This window comes from Ambystoma mexicanum, chromosome 4p, assembly GCF_040938575.1.
Source record: "Ambystoma mexicanum isolate Mex_15411 chromosome 4p, UKY_AmexF1_1, whole genome shotgun sequence".
Lineage (NCBI taxonomy): Eukaryota > Metazoa > Chordata > Amphibia > Caudata > Ambystomatidae > Ambystoma > Ambystoma mexicanum.
In genome coordinates, this window is record NC_090927.1 from 224,687,584 (window position 1) to 224,714,005 (window position 26,422).

The following is a 26,422-nucleotide window of genomic DNA, read 5'->3' on the forward strand; positions in this document are numbered from 1 at the left end:
GTGACGAGGACAGTGATAACCCTACCTCGTTTTCGGAGGTTGTAGACCTCTCTAGGGAGCGTACCCGCTCCTCAGTGTCTGCCCCCGGCCCCGACAAGTTCGGCTCACGCCCTAGTTATGGGGATGAACACCCCGGCGACACTGACACACACAAAAAACATAAACACAAACACACAACCCATGGCACTTCTTCGTCAAAGACGAAGAAAGCCCTAGCGCCAACAGAGACGCCGGGCCTAATGGCGACCTCCGCTGACCGTAAGGGTCGCAAGCCCTCGCCGCCACCACAGACGTGACTAGCGACTGGGCCACCCTCCGATAAGGGCGCTACCACCAAAACGCCAGACGACGTGCCTCGTAAGAGTGCGCCCGTCGGCGAGAAGGACTCTGCACCGCCAACCACGATGCCAGATGAACCCTCGATGGAGAAATTAATCGTCGAGAGCTTGGCTCGTATAGTTTCCACTGATGGTCAGAGACGGACGGCGAGGGATACGCCGAGCCCTGCTCACAAGGCCAGGGAGACGCCGAGAATGCCGGAAGGAAGGCAGGGCACGCCCCCTCCGTCGAAGGAAGGACCTGGCCTACGAGAAGGGTTCTCAGAAGGCGAAGGGAGTTTATCCTCAACGTTATGGGACAGATCTACATGGCTACAGGCGGAGGAGCTTCCCTTTACGCCTCCAGGCCGTTCTGGGTTACCACATTGGACCTTTGAAAGATTCCAATCATGTATGGACAAGCCGGATAGATTTATGTCCACTCCTGAACATATAACACCCAAGAGGTCAAGAGAGGTACTTCGTGAGGACCCCAGGGCCAAATACCCTAGACTATTTAACCCCCTTCAAGAGGAGGTTAACACATTTGACCTCACTGAAGAAGAATCTCACTTCCAAGAGAATGAGGAGTTCCTAAATAGTGAAGACCAACAAAACCTAGAAGAAGGTTTTGAGGAAAACCCAGACATGGGTGGGGGGGCTTCAAAGAAGGTGAAGGTGGCTCACAGCCTTGGCAGTCCCCAGCACCGTCAACAGACCCTGACGTCCTGAACCTGTCCTCTCCTCAAACCACACCAGTCAGAAAACCGTCACCTATAGATGACCAACCCACTTTCAACGCGCTACTACGGAAAGCAGCAGCACATTGTGAAATTGAGACTGGGGAAATTACTCCCGGAATAGATTTTATAGAAAAAATCATTAAAGAGAAACCACCTAGTAGCCAGACCATTCCCCTCCTTGCCTCAGTCAAGAGACAACTCATCCCATCGCTATCAACACCTGCGTTGGTTAGAGGGGTCAACCCAAGAATTGAAAAGCTGTTTAGTCCCTCTCCATCGGACCCATTATACATTAAGGGTCACTCAATACCAGATTCCTTAGTAGTAACTACCACAAGGAAAAGGGCAGGGGTTCCACTATCAACTAGCGAAGCACCCCCAGACAAGGAAGGAAAGAAGCTCTACGCCCTGGGTAAGAGAATTACAGACGCGGCAGCTTTTTTCACCAGAATTGCCAATAACAATACCTTACTGGCAAGTTATGCTTATGCCCAATGGAGAAAGTTACGCCAAGACCTCAAAGAAGTCCCTGAGCCCTTACGAACTCGCTTGTTAACCCCTGAAACGGAAGGAACGCTGGTTAACCAAAGCATCATCAAAAACACACTAGATGCTGCGGTAACGACTGGCCGTTTTTTAGTCCAGGGGATACTTCTCAAGCGTCATGTCTGGCTCCGGAACTCAGGTTTTAAGCCAGCGACCCAGTCGTCACTCAGCAACAAACCAATTGAGGATTCCAATCTCTTTGGGAAAGCGGTGGACGACGCACTGAAGACCGCTAAGAAGGATTTCGAAACCCTAAAGACTCTAGATCAGATCTCAAGGCCTCCCGATAAGCGAGGATGCGGCAACAAATGCTTTTTTCGAGGCCAACGTCAACAACAGCAGCAACAACAGCAGTACTCTGCAGGCAACTGGTCCTCTACTCAAGGAACCAGTGGCCAATACACTCAGAGAGGACAACGTCGTGGCAAGGGAAGAAGTCGGGGCCTCACTCCTAGAGGTTCCCCGGCTACCAACACCAAATGACCCGAAAGTTCGGGTCCCCTCCCATGCATCGGCGGTCGGGGGCCGGTTAACATCTTTTCTACCAGCATGGGAGGGAATAACAACAGACCGCTGGGTATTGTCAACTATAGCCCGCGGTTACTGCATAGAATTCAGTCGGTCCCCCACGTACAGACCACAAGGGGACGACGCCTATCACCGGAGCACCTCGCCATCCTTCTTCAAGAAGTCGAACTGCTACTAGAAAAAGGAGCAATAGAGGTTGTGCCTCTATCACAGGTAACAGAAGGTATTTATTCAGTGTACTTCCTTGTACCCAAAAAGGACTTAACCATGCGCCCTGTATTAGATCTGCGCCCAGTGAACAAATTTGTCAGACCTCAAAAATTTCGTATGGTGACCCCACAGGAAGTAATCCCCCTGCTTTCACAGGGAGATTACATGACAACACTGGACATGAAAGATGCATACTTTCATATTTTATTGTTGCCAGCGCACAGATAATACCTCCGGTTCAGGATAGAGGGCAAACACTACCAGTTCAGAGTGCTACCCTTCGGCATAGCGTCAGCGCCGAGGGTATTTACGAAAGTACTGGCAGTGGCAGCGGCCCCCCTGCGCAGGTTGTCCATCCCATTATACCCTTACCTCGACGATTGGCTCATAACAGGGGATTCCTACGAGACATGCTTCTCAAGTACCCAAAAGACTGTAGACCTTTTGTTCCAACTGGGCTTCTCCATCAACGACAAGAAGTCCAGTCTAGACCCCAGCCAGATCAAACAATTCCTAGGGGCTCTAATACGAACAAAGGACGGCCTCGTCTTCCCCTACAGCGAGAGGGTCCAAAATATGCTGTTTCAGATCCCTCAATATGTAGCTGGTCGAGAGGTGACGGTATGCAAAGCAATGCGTTTGCTAGGAATGATGGCGTCATGTATATATTTGGTACCTCACGCGCGTCTGCGCATGCGCCCAATGCAAGAGTGGCTCAACAGCCAGTGGTGTCAGGCCAGCGGACAATGGGACGATCTAGTGGTGGTCTCGCAGACCTTGGTTCTCTCGCTGCGGTGGTGGTCGAAGGAAAACCTCGTAATAGGGAAACCATTTGCCACCCCCGCCGTGGAAGCCACTCTAACCACAGACACATCCATCACAGGCTGGGTGGCTCACCTATCCCATCAGACTGCACACGGAGTTTGGAGCCGAGTGTAGCGTTCAAACACATAAACTTGCTGGAACTACTAGCGGTCTTCAAGGCACTGAAGGCTTTCCAGACACACCTGCAAGGGAAGACAGTGATGGTCCTCACAGACAGCACCACAGCCATGTACTACCTGAACAAGCAAGGGGGCACTCACTCTCCAGGACTGTCCAAGCTGTCCCAGAACATCTGGAAGTGGGCTCTCAAACACAACATTTTCCTGTTGTCACAACATGTACCAGGGGAACTCCTCTGCTAGCAGACAAACTCAGCAGAGACTTCCCTCTGCCCTGAGAGTACGAATGGCGATTACAAGAAGACATCGTCTTCGACGTGTTCACACAATGGGGCTTCCGAGAAATAGATCTGTTCGCAACTCTGGAGAACACCCAATACCAAGATTACGCCTCCAGGTACCCCCAGAACCACTCCAAGGGGAATGGTCTCTGGATAACATGGTCAGGGAAATTTGTTTACGCTTTTCCCCCGACTCCCCTTCTCAACAAGCTAGTGCACAAGATGCACCAAGAACCAGTCAGCATGATACTAGTGGCACCAATGTGGGCCCGGCAACCATGGTTCGCTCACCTGATGGAGATGTCTCTGGTTCCACCGGTGAAACTACCCTGCCCGTACAACAAGCTGTCACAGGACAGGGGCAAAACGCTGCACCCATGCCCACAGACCCTGAACTTAGCAGCATTGCTCCTGAGGTCATAGAATTTGGACATTTACAGCTCCCTCAAAGATGCATGGACATTCTTAGGGAGGCAAGAAAACCTAACACTTGTTACTGCTATTCTAGCAAGTGGAAAAGATTTGTCATCTGGTGTAGAGGTAAGAGCATCAACCCCATTGACTGCTCTCCCACACAAATTGTTCTTTACCTGACTCACTTATTAGACTCAGGATTAGTCTTTAATTCTATAAAAGTTCATCTAGCTGCACTTTCTGCATACACCACGTCCCAACATAAGGTGTCATGGTGGAAAGTCCCAGTTATTAAGGCCTTCATGGAGGGAGTAAAGAGGATCCACCCTCCTATATCTAACCCAGCTCTCGGATGGGACCTAAATGTGGTAATAACCAGGCTTATGGGCTCACCCTTTGAACCCATGCGCAAGGCAACACTTAAGAACCTCATTCTTAAAACTGCTTTCTTAATAGCCCTCACCTCCATTAGGGGAGTAAGTGAACTACAAGCGCTCTCTATACTAGACCTCTTTGTAACAGTTCACAAGGATAATGTGGTTCTACGCACGCATCCTAGGTTTGCAGCGAAATTCATTTCTAAATTCCATGTCAACCAGTCGATAGAACTACCAACGTTCCTACAAAACCCATCTAATTTGGGAGAAAAAAGCCTGAATACACTTGATGTGCGCAGAGCCATCATGTTTTATATGGAAAGAACTAGATCACTGAGAAAAACTAATCAGTTCTTTGTCTCGGTGGCAGCAGGAAGAGAAGGAGATGCAGTTTCAAAATCCACTATTTCTAGATGGATTGTCCAATGCATCACTCTCTGTTACACTCTTGCTAAGAGAGAACTACCCTTCAAGCCAAGAGCACATTCTACTCGAGGCACTGGGGCTTCCATAGCATTCATTGCAAATGTCCCTCTTGAGTCCATTTGCAAAGCGGCAACCTAGAGTTCTGTACACACCTTTACAAAACACTACTGTCTAGATACCCATTCTAGATCTGATTCCCAGGTGGGACAAGCAGTATTAAGACATCTTTTCTCTACTGTTCCTTCTCACAACCCACCTCCAACTCCGGGTACTCCTCGCTAGTCTATGCACAGCATGTGATTCTAAGCAGATTAACAAGCATCAGAAGACATGCATTACTTACCGTAAAAGCATTTCTGATGATTGTACCTGCTTAGATTCACATGCGCCTACCCTTCTTCCCCGCTCGCTTTTCTGTACTCACTCACGTCTAAGAAGGCTCCCTTAGGGCAGAAAAAATACAAACAGAGGGACCTCGACGCGTGAAGGATTGTGGGTACACTGCACGTCACTATAGGGATAGAATTACAGACACGCCTATGTCGACGTCCCCTTTTCGACTACGAAAAACAAAATGCAATACTCTGCAGTGACCACTGGATGTCGGACTATGCACAGCATGTGAATCTAAGCGGATACAATCATCAGAAATGCTTTTACGGAAAGTAATGCATGTCATATACACTTTGTCAAGCACACAAGTTCATGTGACAAAACATTTTGTATCCCGTGTAACAAATTCAAGTGGTAAGCTACTAGCCATCCATAACAAGTCACTCACCAACTCAATTATACATATACAGACAGCACAGCACTTCTTACTCGGCAAGAATTAATTTTCACTAGACATTGCTAGTGGCATGTGCACATTTTGCACCCTGTTTGGATGGCACCTGGAGTCAAAAAATATCCCCTGGTTGCTTTTGGTGGCAAGATAACCAGGTTGTATTGGGGCACAGCCAGGAGCTAAATAGTTCCCAGCCCCCGGCAATTGCGAATTCAGACCCTGATTTACACCACATTTATAGTTTGATATTCTTGTGCTTTTTGAAAGTTTGTGTTGTGGTCAACAAACAAAACCTTTTCTATTTCCGTATTAGGGATAGCATGGGGATCACACACCATGGGAGCGTAAGGCAGTTTGTGCCGCATGCCCCGTACTCGTGATGTCCTTGTGTGTGAGACTGAATGTGTGCTCAAGTGCAGAACGTATGCCACATGATGTACCTTCTTGCGAGAGTGTCGATGGGGAGTGAGTGAGTGAGTGGGTTTGGTGTGCACTATATGGTGGTAGACGAGATTTTCACTGCAGGCTTCAATCTTCATAATCTTGCATTTTGTGATTATGTACAGAGAGACCTGGTGCAGTACCTTTTGAATAAGTGGGGGTATTAGTACAGAAAGACAGTTGGGGAGCGCATTGGGGGAGCGGGGTCTTTCTGCGCCTTCTACTGGTTGTGGCAACCCAAGATGTACATTTAAAAAGAGAAACGAAGGAATGAAAAAATATTGTCACAATATACAGCATTTCAAGTAAATTGGCTGCATCAGTTTTTGTGAAATATTTCACAGTGGGAAGTTAAAAGCCCATTCATCAAATAACAAGAGCTGGTAAAAGAGTACTGGGGGCACAGCCTATCTCCCCAGTCCTGTTTTGTGCCACCCCTTTACTTTCATCAACGGCAGATGGGTATACCACGGGTACACATTTCACGTTGCAAGAATTTAGCCAGGCATAAAAAGTTACTCGCCACCTCCGTTCTCCACATGCACACAGCGCACCATCTCTTCCTCAATTTGTGAGTCCACATTTTATGTCCTGAGTATATCCTTCCACATGTTTTCTCTGTTCCATGTGTTTATAACCAATACATTACTAATGAAAACGTTTTAGTGAATTAAAAATAACGAAGAAATGTCGATTTCTTTTTATTTCTTTATATTTAATTTTATTTTTTTTCTTCTCTTTTTTTAGAGCTGCAAAGTGAAAGCTGCTGTAGGCAGAAACACAACGTGGTTGTGTTTCCATGCCGCGGTGTTTAGAAATACGTTTTTGTATTTGTAAATGCTGCAGTATTTACAAATCCAAAAACGTTGTTATTCTGAATGCTGCAGCTTTCGCTGAGAGTCTCCTGGGCTCCCCCGGGGTTGGGGAGGGTTGGGGGAGCCCAGGAGACTCCCAGCGAAAGCTGCAGCATTCAGAATAACAACGTTGTTATATTTGTGATTGCCGTGGTTTTCCAACCACGGCATTCACAAACACAACAACGTTATATTTTCAATTGGTGCGCCTCGGCTTTTTGCCTTCATTTTACGTTTTCTGTGCTTCCCTGGGCTTGGGGAGCACAGGAAACGTAAAATGAAAGTGAAGGCAGTCTCCTCAGCTCTGCTTAGGCTGCAGTAAGCAAAAGCTCCCATTAGGGGGCTTTTGCTGCTTGATTAGTGCCGGAAAGGCAGAGCCGAGGAGGCTGCCTGAATTCACAAAATGGATACCCCCTAGTGCTTGCAATTTTAAAGTTTGAGCTTCATTTGCTCGGAACTTTGCATAGGGACTTAATAAAACAAATACCTAAAATATATATTTTTTTATTAGCCATCTTTTTGGCCAATAATATTTTCTGACCGAACCATTCCTTTAAGGGGTCTCAAATCCCCCCATTTCACTAGCTTAATTACCCCACCCCAACCACACCCATATTTACTTTTAACCCAAAATGTGAAATGTTTTCATTATTTATTTTTTGTTATTAAAGTATATTGTTATTTGTATTTTGTTATAATCACTGTATACTGTTTTCTCCTGTGGAGCAGGAGCTTGAGTGGTTTCTTAAATTTGCCAGCATGGTTTCATGAATGTGGGAGTGGGCAGGAATGTAATATGTGAAACTGCTTCATAGCAGGTATGATTTAGTGGTTAGGGGCATCATAAAGAATGTATTGCTAGGTGTGTACGTTTTAGATCAGGTTCGCTCTTGAGGTTTAAATGTAAATGTGTTCATACGCATCTTTTTTAGGGCATCTTTTGACTTATCAGAACTACAAGTCCAAGAAAGGAATTGGTAGAACAGTCACCGGTGGTAGTCAGTCTGGGTATTTTAACAGCAGATATAATGGTTTGAAGCATGACTTCAGGCTGGGAAAGTCACCAATGTTGAAACTATCAGGGTTCGAAATTGAGGGGAGTTGGGAGCTATTCAGATCTGATTTGTAGCCTAGAAGTGCCTCGCTAGCTTGATACCAACAGCTACCAGGAGCTACTTTTGGCACCCAAGGCCAACTGATGCTGAACAAGCAAACCTACGTGAATGTAACTCTGCGTTTGGCAGAATGTACTATAAACGAACATGAAGGTACATTAGAACACATCTATACAACATTTAAAGAAAAGGGGTTATAAATAATGCACACAATTATGTGCTTGCCTCTTATGTGGAAATTGGATTTGGGGAACACTATGTACTAGCTTCTTGTTTCCCAGGCGTAGCTCTTGGTCCGTGGCAAATGATGGATACCCAGGAGCTGCTTGTATCTCCTGCTTGTCCAAACTTAATTTCGAACCCTGAACTATGCAATGTGAAATCTGAATGTAACTTACTTAATGTATCCCAGGCTCCTGCATTGGGTGACATGGATATTCTGTAATCCTATTGTTTTGACAATTTGTACTTGAAATTCTCACTAATGTCTGATTTGGTTACACTTAAGTGCCGAGAGTGGATAGGTCTTAATTGCATTAAAGGTGGTAAGAAACTCTTGCCCATCTTTCAGCCTCCATGTATCTTCTCCTTACCAGTGGCTGGTGCTTTCTGAAGCCTATTAATAACTTTATTTCAGTTATAACTAACAATCAAACTTACGCACAAGAGTACCCAGATCTAAAATCATTATAAAAATTAAAAAACTGTCCTTAACTACTACCCCATTTTAACACATTCTCAAGGCACCTACTCTAATTCATCATCAGCAGCAAATATCTAATAAATATGCCAAGAATTGCTAAGGAGAATAACATGTATTTGTCATCCCACCTAAGTGCCAAGTTATTATGCAAGTCTATGCAAACTCGTCCTTGGCACTTAAGGGTATGCGTGTTCGAAAGGTCATTAAGACAAATCATGGCTTATTACAATACTTGTTCTACTAGCACAAGCAGGCCTAATTATGTGAGACAGAAATTCTATGCTGCGGATACTGCAAAGATCACAGCAACATAGTGTGAATATACACATGGAATTTCTCCCTCATGTAATGTACTTACACCATGGTCAAGAAGAGAAGGTTTCAAGTTTCTTCGTCACAATGGCTAATGCATTGGCCCATAAAAAGAAAGTGTCTTCCACATCAGGACAGAAGGGGCATCCAATAGCTGTTGGGGTAGACTGGCGTGCTTTAAAGGCAGCAATGGGTAATTTTCCCAATCTTAGTCACAGACATGGAGTTCTCTGGTTTAGTTACCAATGTCAAATATGTCTCAAGGCCCGATATGTGCGTGTTAAGTATGTACATCTGTCTTGTTGAAGGACTCGAACTTCATCAACGTTTGGCGCCCATTGGGTAATTCCAGATGTGCTCATCCACAGATCATCCAACTTTAACATCATCAGGGAGCTTTTCATATACATAAACCAGGGGAGTGAGCAAACTCCCATGTGCCCTAATAAATCTATCAGAGCCTCCCTGTACTTAACCAAAGTTGGCAGGACCATACCCGTACCCAAAATATTGATTTACCCCTCTGGGTTGTGCTACATATATGATTCTAATCCCAAGTGTGTTCCAACGTGATCTTGCCACTAGACCCGTCTCTTGGCTCTGCCCGGCTATTTTTTGCCTCTTGCGCCCCAGTGTATGTGTGCTCCTTTGCACGATGTTGCACCTGGGTTGTGTCTCATTGCGTTTTTTAGATTTTCCTTCCCTGTACTTTTGCCTGAGGCACTTCGGAGCCTAAGGCACTAAAGGGTGCCTTGTAATAAAGGCCACACAATGTCAGGTTATGCCTCCTGCATCAAGCAGCAGACGCCATACAGTCCTGCACCTTAATTGACTACACTCCCCAATGCAATATTCATGGCACACTGACGGACAGATCCCTACCCCTTCCACTCTTCGCCTTCCGTAAGGTTTTCTTTCACATTTTTCATGTTCTCGCTTGCCTCAAATAATCTTTCTCTGTGGTCTCCCTCCACTCTACACCTCCCTTTTTATTGTCCTTCCTCTTCCTCCATTACTCACTCATAAACTGGCATTTCTGAGGAATGTGTTGCCATGCTTGGCATGTGATGGCAGCAAATAAACATATGAGGCTGCACATCGCCTACTGCATTGGCTTGTCACCTTTGCCTCTCTGGATATTTTTGGACTACATCTCCCATCAGCCTTATACAGCATAGCTAATTTGGTGGATCATGGGAGCCGTAGTCTAAAACATCTGATTGGCCATAGGCTATAGAGCCCAGATGGTAAAGATGCCATGAATATGAGAAGCTAAGTGGCATTCGGTTGACGTTCAGAGGCTTTATTTGGCATCAGACTGCAGCAACTGGGGACGAGGCTGCACGTAACTTATACATGAGGCATTCATTGCCATAGTCATTTCTGGGGCCTTAGAGCTGCACATCACCCATGGTAAAGATGTCATGCATTTCAGGTACTGTGCAGTGTTAATGGAACCTTTTGGGGCTGACGCTTTGCACATGATGGAACCAATTTCACCTGAGGCTGCGCACATGGTTCCTTATACCATGCATGCAATGCATTGAATGGCATTACTGGGGTATTTGAGGCTGCACTTCATATATGATGGCACAAGTGGTGACCATACAGAATATGAACTCACATTGGGTGGCATTACTGGACATTTGAGGATGAACTTGGAATATAATAGAAGCAACTGATTATATAAAGCTGTAACCTACATTTAAAAAAAAAAGTAAATACATTTTCCGAAACCAAATATACAAGGCAGGACAAAAGTTATGGCTCAACATTCCATCATGATCGAGGCAGTAAATCGTATCCCCCAATGGTAGCCAAACCAAAGCATCCTAGATAGTACAGAGATAGGTCGTCCGCATACAGGGATAAACAGTCTTCCCGTCCCGATGGCCACCAGAAACCCTTAATAAGAGGGTCACTTCTAAGCCAAATCGACAGGGGCTCCATAGGCAGAATGAACAGAGCTGGGGGAAGAGGGCAGCCCTGGCTCGTGCCCCTCTCCAGTGGGAAATGACTAGACTGCACTCTGTTGACCCGAACCGCCGCTCGGGGACACACATACAGTCTCACATGTTAGAAAGGTCTGCCCAAAGCCCATATGAGACATGGTTTTCCAGACAAAGCACCAGTAGACTGAGTCAAAGCCTTTCTCAAAATCTATGGCCACTAACGCCAGCGGACCAGAGATGATATCGGCCCTGTCCAGAGCCGCGTGATGCCGCCGAATGTTAATGTGCGCTTCCCTATTGGGCAGAAAACCGTTTTGGTCTGGGTGGCAACACCGCCAGCAACCTAGTCACCAGGATTTTAGATTCCATGTTGCAAAGCGATATGGGCCTGTAAGAGGTGCAGTCCTCTGGCGGCTTAGCCTTTTTGGTGAATAACTATGACTGTTGCCTGGCACAGGTCGGTGGTTACACCCCCACTCCCAAGCATTGCCAGCATGGGTCCCGTCACCTCATTGCTGAGATGCTTCCATAATTCCCCCGGGAACCCGTTGCGTCACAGCGCTTTCCCGAACTGGAGTGCTGACAACGCTGCTGCTACCTCTTTTGTGATCTCCCTTTCTAGCTCCTCTGTTTGCAGCGTCGTCATTTGTGGGATTGGGCTCTCTTCCAAGAGGTCTGCGTATAAAGGCAAGCCTCGGCCCAATGGAACGGCATAAAGCTTCCTATTCCACGAAAACCTGAGAGATCTGACCGGCTTCCCCAACCCTTTAGCCAATTCGTGAATGACTCCTGTAAGTTACATATTTTGACTGTACCTAGTCTGTAGGGCATTAACAGGCATTAGATGCCAGTATTCTTAAATCGTTTACCTTTGCTAGGCATTAAATTACTAGACCTAACATGTGCAGCTGTAATTGGTATAAGGTGGCAGTAAATGGCCATATGCAACAGCAGTGGCATATGCAAGGCCATTCCACTGGCCTATATGGAGCTCTGGAGATTTCCCAGTAGGCCTCGGCAATCTGGGGGAAAGGGAAAGGGTTGGGTTTAGTGAAAATTTGTAAAATGGGGCCACTTTGAACATGATTTCCAGGGCCTCTTTTGTTTCCCAGTCCACCCCTGCTGGCCTGTGTTGGTTCGAATGGGCCCACCCCATCCTAACATCACCCCTCAATGGCATATCAAGGCAGCACCCTATTTAAAATGTGGTTCGTATCTAAAAGTCTGTCTGGTTTGTATTTTATGAAATGTAAGCTCCTGTACATTGTGTATGCCTGTCATTTACTTCCGGTAATGTCACCAGTTTTAAATGTCATGCTCTGTAATTCCATGTGATATCCTCAGGATCAAAGATCAGCTGACATCACTTGGTGTGTGACGTCATTTCTGCAACTCCTGGTATTGGTGAATTAGCACCCTTGAGGTAGGGACCAGTTCCCGAAGCCTTCCGATTTGGATTGATGCACGACTAGGGTGCTGATTTCTAGTCTCCCAGGGGTGGCGCTGCTTTTCAACGTTGCAGGCAGAATGTATCATGTACTATGAGACGATGCTCGTGAAGGATGCCTCGACGATTCCTCAGGGGCCCCTCTTTAAAAACCTGCGTGGTTTTGAGCACCAGTGGAGTGCATTTCTACACCTGGGCCGCCCTCTCCTGCTTGTAATTTTGGACGGCGCTGTATTTTCATTTGTTTTGCCGTCGCCATGGACTTGAGTGAGATCAGAGGCGATGCGGTGAATGGGGGGGGGAAACTCGAGGAGCCGAACTTGCAAAGCCTGTTGACCATGAGCAAGAATGTGAACTTTGGGCGAGCATTCAACCCCTTAAAATGTCACCGCCTCCCATCCGGCTGCATTCCGTCCCTTCGAGGCGGCACAGTGGCCCATTGTCGTGGGAGGGCAATAGGCATCTTTGCCCAGAGGCCTTCCGGCTTGGTAATGCCGGCTGGGCCTAGGACGCGTGGCTGGTGCCCACTGCATGCATCCGCTGTTTCCTTTCCAGGTTGCTTAATGTAACCGGGCATCGCGGCACAGTGTATTTAATGTCACTGCATAGCTAACTTAAAAAAATGAACATTCACATTTCACACAGACTTGCAATAACTATATTATTTTTTATTTTACAGGTCACCGCAAAGACTGCCTTCTTATTCATATTACCTCAGTACAACATTAGTGTGCCCGCGCCAGGTAAGTGACACACGTGTTCACCCGCTTCTGTGTAATCTCTGATTAATTTGAGTTCAGCTAGAAGTGTAAATCTCCCTTTTATCGCTTAACCTGCATTTACATCAGCCGATCATGAAAAGCGGACATTGTTCAGAGATTTGCAAATCCTTTTGATATGCTTTAAAGCTGTATTTGTTTTAGCCTAATAAGGCATTCTAACAGGAAGAGGAAGTTTAATTTGAAGCACGTCCGACGCTCCAGCATCACAATGCCCCAGTTTGCATTCTCATGTGACCGCTTTTGTGCCTCGGTGCCTCTGCTGCTAAGCCTCTTTGCTGGCTGCAGCAGGCCGTGCCGGGGACCAGAAGCCGCTCTGTTCCCGGCCTTGTCGCGTCCCCGCGTTGGAACGAGTAATACTGCAAGCCGGCAGCCACCCGACCACCTGTGGTGCAGAGTGAGGACAAGGGGGGGGGCGGGGGAGATCCGCTCTGAGGTGATAAGAAGAGTCACGTGTTTTATTGCTTTTCATTTACCCCAGTGGCATCGACATGAACTAAGCAGCTAAAGGATAACCTCGGAGGAGGAAGTTCCGTAATGTGTTTCCTTCTTCAGGAATTTGGGTCAAATACTTTATATTTTTTAATTGTATTATCTTTAATGATTCTTGCATACACAGTAAGGCTCCTTGTCTTTCCTCCCTATTGTGGGGCAGGCTGTGAGCACATGGCTGGCTTAAAGCTGCTGGGGGGCACAGCACCCTGTTGGGTTTGCCGGTGTCGCCCGGATTTACGGATGTTGCAGAGCGGGACCCTGAGAGGCCATAGGGCAACATGGATGCTGGTGGTATCCTAGATGGAGGGTGCCTGGGCCGGACCCAGACCAGCAGGGACCTGCAGGACTGTGCTCACACGGTGTGGGCCTACAGGTCCAAAGTGAGAGATGGAGACAGCAGATCCATTCTTGGAGTCGGCAGCCGTTCTGTCGCATGTGCAAGCAGGGGCTCCTTTTATTAGCTTGGGGCATAACAGTCATGGCCCATCTTAAAAGGGCAATACACTGGGGAGGGTCACACCCAACGCTCCCTATAGTAAAAGGGCAAGACACTTGGAGGGTGACACATAACACTCCCCATGAGTTTGCCTCTTTTATCAAAGTTCCTTGTACAAAACGAACACACAGACTTCATTTGGTCTCTGCCCGTTCCGGGATATTTTGCTGTGGATTGAGATCCTGTGGTTGAGGGACCAAATACCCTCAGAGCAATGAAGCCAGTGTGCATTAGGTTACATGCAATTAAGGAAGTGGGCTGAGCTTGATGTTACCTCAATACTGGACACATTGGGGGACGGAGTGGCGCGGTACACAGTATGGCATGAGGTCTAGGCCAAGCTTGAAGCGCGGTTCGACCTACGTTGACCTTAGCTCTTCAGATAACCTTGATTAATGGTTGCGTGAGGGAGATCCTGACCATTCTCCAGGCGGTGGGGGATGCCCATGGGGAGGGGCCGGAAGACCAATCATTCGAGCAGGGGAGCAATGTAGTAGGCAGATTGGATGATAGAGGCCAAGTTATCTTCTTTGAGCGTTTGTATTAATGGGCTGAAGAAGTGTACGGAGCATAATAATGGGATAAAACTAAGTTATGGAACACTGGCATGGTATGAAAATTACAAATACACGTTTACATTTTTTTTTATTATGGTGTGTCGGCGAATGAGAGTTAGCCCCGTGCAGAGTAGATGCTTGAGTCATTACTGTCCCTGTCTTTACTATGCTAGTCAGTTTGTCCCACCAACCCCAGAACAGCATCTTGTTGGTCTGTGGGCGGGTCTTGTGACAAGGCTGCTATTATGGTGCCTGAAACCAGAAAGTTGAGTTGGTAACCATTTGAACCAGTAGGGGCTGGGCTGATGTGGTGCTTGAGTTACTTTGGGGGGTATATGAATGTGTGTTGTTATATAGCACTTCTTGACAGTTTCCTGAAGCTTCTAAGCACTGTTCTAACAGGTGCCAATACCCAATTTAATGTGGGAAGTCCATGCCAGCCATTTATCTGTAGAATGTCCCAAAGTTTACTGCAGAGCCGCCGCTTGCTGCTTGATTGGACAGAGCTTTGAGGCTAGGTATCCAGGGTAGTTTGTCCTCTGGAATCGCCATTACACCAGCTGCATGGTTCTGGTACTGCAGTTGTTCTGTTGCAGAGACATTTAAGAGCCAAATCAGACATGAAGGACTTCAGAGAAGCCCAGCACAGGAGATATGGCCATGCCCTCCAGCCTCCTGAACTGTATACTGGTCCCACTGATGCATGCCTTCCTTTTATCATTGTAATAACGTACACACGTTCTGGGGTCATAAGCAGAGCACGAGTCCTCATGCCTTCCAGCAGAGGCCTACAAGAGTTTGTTCTGTCGGTCTAGGTGGTGGGGGGTGAGGTTTGTTTTTGACTAAAATTCCTATGATCAGTAACCAATGACTATGTTGGTGTAGTATCGTATAACTACAGCTGGCATCCATGATTAGAGTTCCAGAATAGGAATGTGAGGGATGTAATGTGAGTGGCGAGAGAGCTGGCGGTTGGAGAAGGAGAAGGACTTCTAGCTCTGCCGCTCCATTCATATCCCCTTAATATATAATGTAATAACCAATTAAAATATATATAAAATCTTCCTGTGTATCCAATTACTTCACGTGGCAACAAGGATGGGATTGTGCGCAGATATAAACCGAAGATTAAAAGAAATAGCACCGGAAAGCAGTCCGAGCCTCGTTAAACAGTGACCGTAAGGAAGATCTCGACAGCGATGAAAAGTACTGTGCATTGTGATATATAAAAGGGAGGACTTACTACATTACTGCAGCTGCATCATATAAAAAAGTGCATCACAAGCGTATGATCAACGCTAGTTTAAAGAAAAGAACCCTAATAAAACGTCCTTTGCGTGCAGTCATCTTGTTTGTTAATGAGTGTTTCCAAGGCAACCCTATACGCAACCCTATGAAGCTTGGTGGGGAGCAGTGTAACGGGCTATGATAGGCCCGCTTTCAAGGAAAAGACGATACGTGTGGCAGTCAGGCACGCGGAAGCCAGGCGCAAGCATCAGAAGGTATTGAAGGGCAATTCTCCTCTTCCTTGTCTCAGTCTCAGTTTTTTTTTTATAGATGTTCCTTTTTTTTCTTTTCTTTCTTTTCTTCTAAAGTCTAGATACTAACATAATACACTGGTGGACTGTAAAGAACCACAATGCTCTATGCGGATAGTAAGTTCTAAATAAGAGGACAAATGCTATTGTAGGCAGTAAAAGGAACAAGAATAAGCAAGAAGAGTAAAAAAAACAAACAAAAAAAAAAAGCAATCACAACCATTGAGTTAAGTGGAGCAGGAAACTCTACAAGGAACATGTCGATGCATAGTGTCCCACCACCAGCTATGTTTCTACCAGAGATGGGTGAGCTGATTCTACCTTGGAAGAGGTGGTTAAAGTCCTTCGAACATTATGCCACTGTGGTGTGCGGCACACATTACAGTGTGGAGAGGAAGAAATCACTGCTTCTACATTGTTTAGGTCCAGCTAGCTAGGAGAAATATGAGGCTTTACCAGATTTGTCAGTAGCAGAATGTGGGGATATGAACGAGTACGAAAAGTGCATCATGAAAATGAGTAAACACTATGAAAAGAAACTGATCACTGTACTGGAGAGATACATATTTGGTAAAAGATCACAAGAAACAGGAGAAAGTGTTGAGCAGTATATAACAGTTCTCAGGAAATTGGCAAAGAATTGCAAATTTGGCCGACAACTAGAAGAAAGATTAAGAGATCAGTTCATGTTAGAATGTGGCAGTACCAAAGTTCGGGAGAAGTTGTGGGCTGAAGACAATCCACCTCTAGATGTAGTATTACGGATTTCCAAAGAGATGGAGCATATGGAAAATTGTGTCAAGACATTAGAAGGCAGGGTGAAAGATAGTTCGATAAAGGCAGAACCAACTGTTAATATGCTGCAACCTGCACAGTCCGACAATGTAATGAACGTAAACAATCACAACAATCGCAATATAAGGAGGAGAGGAGATTCCAGGCCCATCCAGATACAATGGGGTTGTGAGAAGTCGTGGATATAATCGGGGACGTTTCATGGGAAGTCGTCGACCTCAAAGCAGTCAAAGAGGCAGAGGTTGGAGCAGAGCCTGCTTCAGATGTGACGGCCCATCACATTGGGCCCGCAGTCCTGACTGTCCTGCTCTACATATACTATGTAGAAATTGCAATGGGAGAGGTCATCTGGCTAAATGCTGCAGAAATGGAAGGAGCAGCATGAATTGGATTGGAAATGAAGGAAGTGATGAAGGAGATGAATGTGTTTTCGCAATTTGTGGCAAAGATAACGAAGTAGAATTGGAAAGTCCGAATACCATTAACATGGTGAATGGTAACCGGATTAGAATGATGACAGACTCTGGAACAACATATACATTATTACCAGAAGCATTAGGTCCTAAGTGGTTGAATGAAGCTGACATCAATCCCAGAGGCTATGGAGGTGTGAAGATTGATATCATAGGCTGGTTCAAGGCCACGTCAAAGACAGGACGGCTGTAGGAAAAGTTTGTCTCAAAGAAAGGCGCATCGCCTTTACTCAGTTGGACACATCAGGCATGGCTCAAAGTACAACTGGACGCCAGTGCAGAAGAATCGATATATGCTGTGGAGTCAAATCAAAAGGATGTAGGGAAGTTAAAGATTGAAGTATTTAGAGATGGGATTTGGTGTGTTGAAGGCATTAAACACCACATCCAGCTCAAAGAAGTGTGTAAACCAGTTGCTCAGAAATTGAGAAGTGTTCCATTGGCTATGAGAGAAGAGGTTAAAAAAACTGAGAAAGTTAGAAGAACAAAGGAACAGAGAGAAAATTGATGCTGCAGAATGGATCTCACCTCTTGTAATCGTGAGGAAAGGTTCTGGAAAAGTGAGGGTGTGTATTGATTTAAGGGAATTGAACAAATGCTTTATTCCGAAGAGACACCCGTCACCCAATATCCAAGAACTGCTTTCAACCATGTGATTGGCTAAAGTATTTTCGACATTGGATCTTACCTCTGCATACCATGAAGTTCCATTCAAGACATCTGACCGCATTTATCACACCAGAAGGGTTGTACCAGTACCGGAGGATGCCTTTTGGACTCATCTCGGCAGCCTCGGTATTTCAGAAAATTATGCATTGTATATTTGATGGGGATGAAGGTGTCATCTTCTTTCAAGATGATATACTCATATGCAGATACGGAGGAAGAACACTAGAGAAGGTCTTAAGAAAATTATATAATGTGGGTATGAATTTAGCAAGGAAAAATCAAAGATCAATAGGAAAGAAATCACATATTTGGACATGTCATATCAAAGGAGGGCATTGCACCCAGACCTGAATTGATGCCTGCTATAGAGGAGATGGCCACTCCAAGCAACAGAGAGCAGCTGAGTTTTTTTTGGGCATGGCTGAATATTATTTGAAGTATGTGCGAAGATTTTCAGAGCACACAGAGATGTTAAGGGATCTGCCAAAAATGAACAGCAAGTTTGAATGGAGTGAAGCATGTGTGGAAGAATTCAAGTACATCAAGAGTGCCTTAGGAACAGCATCGTCATTGAGGAACTATGTGCGAGGACAACGCACGATGATAATGACTGATGCAAGCAATGTTGGTCTAGGGGCAGTGTTGACACAAGTACATGAAGGAAAGGAGTACATGATAGCATTTGCTTCACGGCTACTGAAAGGGGCAGAGAAGGCATATGCTACCATAGAGAAGGAAGCGCTGGCTATTGTTTGCGCAGTTAACAAGTTCAGAAGCTTTGTATTGGGAACAAGATTTGAATTGCACGCTGACCACAAACCACTGGTGGAAGTGTTCATGACCAAGGGTCTAGACAAAGTATCAGGAAGAATAAGGCGATGGGTTTCCAGAATGCAGGAATTTGATTTTGAAATGAAGTATATACCTGGTATGAAGAATTATGCTGCAGATTGTCTTTCAAGGATGACAAACCTTCAGGAAGAGGTTGAAGAAGTAGAAGACCAACACAAGTTGATATGTGCACTGCAGGATGCTGCCATCTCCAGACAGGAATGGGCAGAGGAGATAAGAAAGGATGCCAGAATAATGTTTGTAATGGAAAATCTCAACACAAGAATGCTTCCAATTGAGAAGGTTCAAGAAGCTGGAGCTGAAGGGTTTTGGAGTGTCGGACATGAATTGAGCAGTCAGGATGATTACTTGTTGAGGGGAGACCAGTTGATTCCACCTGAGGGTATCAGATGGAGAATTATATTGTTAAGGCATGAAGGACATCAAGGAATCTCCAAGACATAGAACAGAATAAGAAGCACATATTGGTGGCCTGGTTGTGACAAATTGAAAGGAGCATCAGGAATTGTATCTTTTGCAACAAGTGTGACAAAGGTTGTGTGGGTGAGAAGTACCCGATGGTGGTGACAGATGTACCTGATAGACTTGGAAGAAATTAGCTATATATATTTTAGGTCCTGTGTGGAGTGAAGGTTATCAGACCTTTTGTGCTGTGGTAATTGATATGTTGACAAGATGGGCTGAGGTCAAGATGTTGTCAAATGTTTCGACTCAAGGTATTATTGAATTTTTCTGAAGACGTGTATGGTCGTGAGGGTTATCCTGAGGTGATTTTGTCCGATAGTGGCTCCCAGTTTAAGTCCATGGAGATGGAGGAGTATTTAAGAAGAAAGTCTATTACACATTTAACCAGTGCTATTCATCATCAGACGAATGGCATTGTTCAGGGGTATAACAGGGTACTAAAGGAAGCGAATAGGTGGGCTTGGTCAAATGGGAAGATTGGAAGGAAGTGGTGAGGATGACTGTTGTGACACATAGGTTTACTCCGTATAGCACGACAGGAGTGTCACCTTTTGAGTTGAGTAGAGGTAGGAGAGCTAACACTAAATTGTTTCCAGGGTGGATGAGTGCTGTCTAAGGTATATAAGTGTCATTGAGTGATGCTGAAGCAAATATCAGGAAGAGACAACTTAATAATAAATCATGGCATGGCAACAGGAGGTTCAGAGTTAGTAAGATTCCCTATGTGGGTTGTTGTGTGAGGATTAGGCTACCAGAGGCGCTTAGGGTGAACTGCAGCAAGTGGTTGAATCCTATTAAAGTAATTGAGGTGTTCAAGCATGCTGCGAGAACGTGCGACGGCAGAGTGTGGAATAATGGTCGGGTGATATTCATGCCTAGTGATGGTAATGATGAGGGTGATGGTGATGATGAAGTGGATGTAGGAAAGAATATTTTGAGTCAGTGTTCGTCCTTCTCAATTCAACACATATACCGAGTGTGGTGCCGGCCTCAACATCTCAATTTGGAAGAAGGGATCTGAGACCAATTCACTTGATGGACTTTGCCAAGTGATGAAGGTCTTGTGGAAGAAGAGGGATGTGTAGTATTGTATAACTACAGCTGGCATCCATGATAAGAGTTCTATAATAGGAATGTGAGGGATGGAATGTGAGTGGCGAGAGAGCTGGCGGTTGGAGAAGGAGGAGGACTTATAGCTCCACTGCTCCGTTCATATCCCCTTAATATATAATGTAATTACCAATTAAAATATATATTGTGTATCCAATAATTACTTCAGCTGGCAAGGGCTGATTAAAATTGTTGTCCCAAACATCTTGAGAGCCAAAGGTTGCCGACCCTTGTTGTAGATGAAATCTTCCTCCGTACTTCTTATATTCTAGACCGCTGTGAAAAAACATACACAAAAAAAAGCTAGTTTCCGGGCATCATGTTTACCTGACCCGACTCGTGCGAGTTTGGTGGTTGAACAACAACAATTTCCCCAACGTGCTCCCAGACATAGGGCTTCATAGAAAGTTCAGCAGTGCACTCAATATTTGGCTGTAATTCTGTTACTGTGATAAAAGGATTACTTCTCTTCAGAGATGAGTATTGGTTTCTAAACTCTTACTCTATCCCACAGTGCTACTAAACCAGCAGTGATCTCCGTCATAAAGACACAATGGGCACATCATGAATGGTATACAACCTTCGCCTCGTGGGCCCATGTTGCACTCTTGAGGGGTGTGAGCCAGCAAATAAGCATCAAAACAACAGTAGTACTTTGGTACCAAAGTAAAGGAACTGCCCAATCAAGGTTATATAAAAATAGTCTTTTAATCAAACTTTAAAAATACAAATACACTACTAAAACGTGAATTATCGACCCCTGTAAAGGGAGACACAGAATATGCAAACTTTTGAATAAAAGGGGAACTTTGGGATTAAAGACAGTTGTAGACCGGCAATAGTCTCTGCAACAATGTTCCAGTTTGTGAATGACTTTAAACAAGCCTTAAATGGTTCTAGGGTCCTTTAAAACCAGAAGAGGGGTACAAGATTAGCACACATACCTTTCAGGTTTGTTCTGTGGGCTTGACAACATTGAGCCGGGCTTCAATGTGCTCTACTGCAGTTTGAGTAGGTGCTCCATATGGGTCGAGTCTACATCAAGACTATTTGTGATGTTTCCTTCCAATGGTTCAAGGCAGCTCAAAAAACATAAAAGGCTAAAGGCATCTGTCTTGTGTTTTGTTGCAGTGCAACATTGATTTAAAAGTGTTTGAGATGCATCAAAGTGGTTTAAGGCGTAAAACCAAGCCCAAAGCTGTTGCTTTGTTCCGAGTTGCTGTGGGACCCTATCCAGGGTTCCAAATGATAAGGTAAGTACTTCTTCCATTCCTAGCCAGGGTTGTCAGAGAGCGCATGCGTGGGCTGTACCCCACAGTAGGCAGGGTCCTCAATACCAGTGCTTCAGCAGCATTCAGTCCTTGGCCAACAATAGCTCACTTAAATTGGCCCTCTGATTTGGGTGAGGGGAGAATCTTGCTCCCTCCTTGGAACCCTTTATCATCCCCTCTATTGTAGAGCACTGTGGGCAGATTGGACCCAATAGAATTGCAGTTGAAACCTTCTTCCTGTGGGCCAAAGATGATTCAATTAAGAGGAGTCCCAACCCCTTTCTATAGTCATTTTGCCACAGCAGACTGGTCCATTCTTTAAGGGTTAAATCTTTGCTGAAATAACCAGAGTCTTGCCAGATGTCAACCACCCCCTTGAGTGCTTTGTCTGCAAGAAGTGGGGATGGGGCACCAGAAATGTGAGTGGCCTAAGAACCCCTCTTCTGGCTGGAATACAACTTCTAGGCTTCTCTAAACCTACTCCTGCCCCGTCTGCCTTAAATCAACAAGACTCTGGTAATCACTGCCCTGGTGCGACTTCCCCCATTGTGCTGGCAGGGTTTTCCTTTGACGCATTGGTTGCCCCTTTTCCCTTGGATATATCTTGCCCTGTTGGGAAAGTGTCAAGCCTTCTAAGCAGAGAGCAAAGGAAGCTCCTAGGGCTGAAACCCAGTCTGTTTTTGGGTGAAACCTAGTCCCAGAGAGTGATCTACAAAATCATGACAGTTGAATGATTCACTAGAAATCAGGTTGACCATAGAATGACATCAAATGGTTTTGACCAGATATACTGTATCTTTTCCAAACCAGATAAGACTTGGTTTATCATCCACACAAAGGTGGCAGGGGGTTTCTTTAACCCAAAGGGTATGACCGTGAATGGATGGTTCCCTTCTGGGGTGGAAAATGCTGACCTTTTTTCCTTTGTCAATTAGGTCAATCTGCTACTACCAGGCAGTCCGGTCAAAGGTACTTCTGTACTTGGCAGCACCTAACTTGACAATGAGTTCTTCTGCATGCGGTATGGGCTGTATGGTACATCGGTCTTGGTCACAGAATTGCAGACTTTGTACTCCGTTATCCCATTGCTGGACCATTTAGGAACTATCACCACAGGGCTAGCTAATAAGTTATGGGATGACTCAACATCATAGAGACTTCCTACTTGAAGGTGTCTCTGACTATGTCAGACATCCTTAATATATATATATACTCCGTTTCACTGGCTTGAGGTTTTCTGTGGCTGTATTATGACACACCATGTGCTTGGAGTCGGCGAAAACAAACCTACAAATCTGCACATCCTCCATAGACCCTTCTGTTGTTTGTGTATAGTAAGTGTCTAATATGTGATCAGTCTCCTTTTCAGACTCAACATCTGTTCCCAGAGCCAACACCAAATCATCCCTGCTGTAATGTGGTTTCTGCCGGTTGTGTGTGCTGGCGAGTACTGTGAAAGTGACATTCTGGTCATGCCAATGCTTCATCAATTCCTGGCTGGCCTGTATGTTTTTTATTGGACTGTTCCAGCTACCGGGCCATTCTTGATTTCAACCCAAGCACATAGTTCACTTTGTCATGAATAGGACTTTATGGGATGCCCTCACATCCTTCTATAACTGGACTTATGGGACCCCTAACAGGACAGGCAAACAGAAGCTCAAAAGGATTGAACCCTATGAAAACCAAGTGCTCCTCAAGGGTCCTGCTTTGAGGTACCTACTGGTATTGTCTACTACTAGCAAAATGGACCAGGTTTCCTAAAGTGATTTGGTGGCTCACTACCAAACTCCTAATAATGCCTCCTTCTAATCCTTGGAGTTTCCCCTCCAGAGGATCACTGCAGGATGATATGGTTATGGGTTGGCACTCTGCATTTCTGAGTGCCCTTCCACCTGTTACTCAGATTCCTGTAATCCTGAAACAGTTGCATTTGGAATAGGTTGACCATGATACCTGTGGTTCTAGTCTGGCCAAGAAGAACAGTTTGGAGCTTTATCCTTTTGTGGAGGCTTCCTCTAAGGAAAGCTTCATTTCCTATCCTGGCGGTCCGATTCTTCATCCAGCCTGACTCTCCTGAATCTTCGCAATTGGCTATTAAGATAGGCTATTGTTATCTCCCATTGCTGTTGTTTTGGAAATTCTGCTGTAATAGACCTGGGGTGACCTTCATATAGGCACCATAATTAGCTGCTATATTCACGTCCAAGAGGACACCTTGGCATAGCTCTTTATTTCATGATTCCAATTACTATGGATTTTCTGAAGGGGTCAGTTAACTCCTGCCCTCCAAAGCCCTTTCTGCTTTGGTCTCAGCATTTTTGGATGGTACTCCCATTTGAGCTTATGCCCTCATTTCAGTGCCTCTCAATGAAAATAATGTTCCTGATGGGTGTTACTACTACCCGCTGCGTGAACAAGCTGCAGACCTTCGTTGTGCACACTCCTTTTGTAGGGCGTTTTCTACAGAGAATGTGATGTGATGTGTGATATATGAGAGGTCAGCAATGAGAGGCGGACACAGTGTCCACATTGTTGAACAAAGGCTGAACAAAGGCATTTAATAAATGAAGAGGTTGGCAAAATACCTTTCTAGCCTTATTCTAAAGGGGACTTTCCCTACTTAGGAAGCTAAACTAAGAATCTGTCTGTGTCAGGAAGTCTGTAACTAATAATCTGTCCAAAACGTCATATCCTGGCCCTGACACTATAAACAAAATAACAAAGGGTACAAGGAAATGTCTTTCTGCCTCATCACAAGTTTAGTGATAACCCTTAAATGCGGCGGTACTGCTATTACCGCTGCATTTAAGGGGTGTCAAATCATGTGTTTTGCAGGATTTACCCCCAGCTCTTAGCTGGGGCAAAACTACCACGAGTGTGCCAATTTTCTGCGCTATTACTGCCCGCTAATACAGCTGGCGGTAATGGCACCGAAAATTCCCCATTGGGCCCAATAGGGAATGGGGAATTCCCAAATGGGCCCAATGGGGAATGGGGACTTACCATTCTGCCAAACCCGTGATCCGGCGCTAATAGCGCCGGGGGGTTTGAAAGTAACACTAATAGCCTCGGCGGTAATATCGCCCAACTCGTGATGAGGCTCTTTGTCTTGATGATGGCAAAGGTGTTCAAAAACCAAAAGTAATAACTCCAAGCAAAATTTACTCCAAAAAGGACAGGATATTTCCCTTACCGTATATTCTTCAAATGGGATTGCAAACGTGTTCCTTTAAGTAACAGTTAATTTAGATCTGCTTTGAACTCATAAAGTTCTTGTTTAAGCAGCAAAGTTCACGTGCCTGCCAGGGCTTCTTTTGTCGGTTTGCACATTATCTGGTATACTCTCCTGCCAAAAACCTGTACACAAATTCAATTGCCTGCTATATACTCCCCTACCAGGACTTCTTATGTTTCTCAGTTCTTTTAGTGACATCATAATAGCATATACCGTGAGGTGCTTGGTATATCTATTTTTGGCAATGCTGGTTCAAACCTCTCCCCCACATTGGCATCTCACGCATCTTTGGGTTAGTGTTTGTCTTAGGACTTTGTCTTGTCTGCATTCAAACATTCTTTTTATTGGGTATTGATTTTGTAAACTTTGGGATTTGCAAACATTAGCAATTTTATACCATTCAAACAGTCTGTGTTCTTGTGCTTGTCGGAATGCCCCGGGGTCCCCAGCTGCTTTGGGAAGACTCACTCAGTCTTTTCCAGCTTTTCTGATACTCATCACACCTTTGCAGGCTGGCTCCTTCATCCGCTTTCCATTGGGAAGTGTGCGGATGTTCTTCCAGCTGCTTACTGGGCTCTGCGGTGACTTGCTGGCTTTCCTTTTCGTTCGGGAATGAAGAGTGCCACTTCAGTGAGAGATCTGACTGCCAGGAGTTCCAGTACGGCTCTTCTCTTCTCCACGACTCTCTTGGCTTACACAAGCCTTCTCTTCCTCCATTCCTGCAGCCTTCTCCATGTTCAAAAGTCCTAATCTGGGGCTTAACGCCCTCTCAAGCACAGCTCACTTCCCTAGTGCGTTTTCCACCTTTTAAATGTCCCGCGCACTGAAGATATGGCAAAACAACTAGTCTGCATGTGATACTTTGAGCTCCTGTTCCTTTACACAAATTCCTTACTCCTCTTCCTAGTCTCAATGCCTGAGTGATTATGGGATATGGTGTCCAATGATGATATTGGATGCTCAACTCTCATCTGGTTTTCGATCAGGATTTCATGTAAGGGCATATCAGAAAAAGGTGTTGAGTATGTTCTGTAGGTGTCAAAGGTCGGGACTTGAGTAGACTGACAATAGGCCATAGGAAACTCGGGGAATAAGGGGTCTTCCTCATGGGAAAGGGGGAATACTGCATCTTCTCCAATGGAGTAAAAATGTCTCCCCGGTAGTTATGTCCTCCAATGTGATCCTCCCTCATATAACTGCCCCCAGGGTCGGAATCAGGTAGTGGCTGCCGTCCTCTGTCCACGTGGGAGGAGGTCACTGTGATGCTAGAAATGCATTGGAGGGACA

At 45.4% G+C, this 26,422-nt stretch overlaps 1 protein-coding gene across 1 annotated transcript in view; it reads left to right on the forward strand.

Moving 5' to 3' along the window:
* Positions 1-26,422, forward strand: part of TRAM2 (translocation associated membrane protein 2) — a 271,865-nt gene that overhangs the window by 117,767 nt on the left and 127,676 nt on the right. Inside the window, exon 2 of the mRNA XM_069605739.1 lies at positions 13,077-13,140. Within this exon, the coding sequence (XP_069461840.1) occupies positions 13,077-13,140 (64 nt within the window). The remainder of the gene's footprint in view (positions 1-13,076; positions 13,141-26,422) is intronic.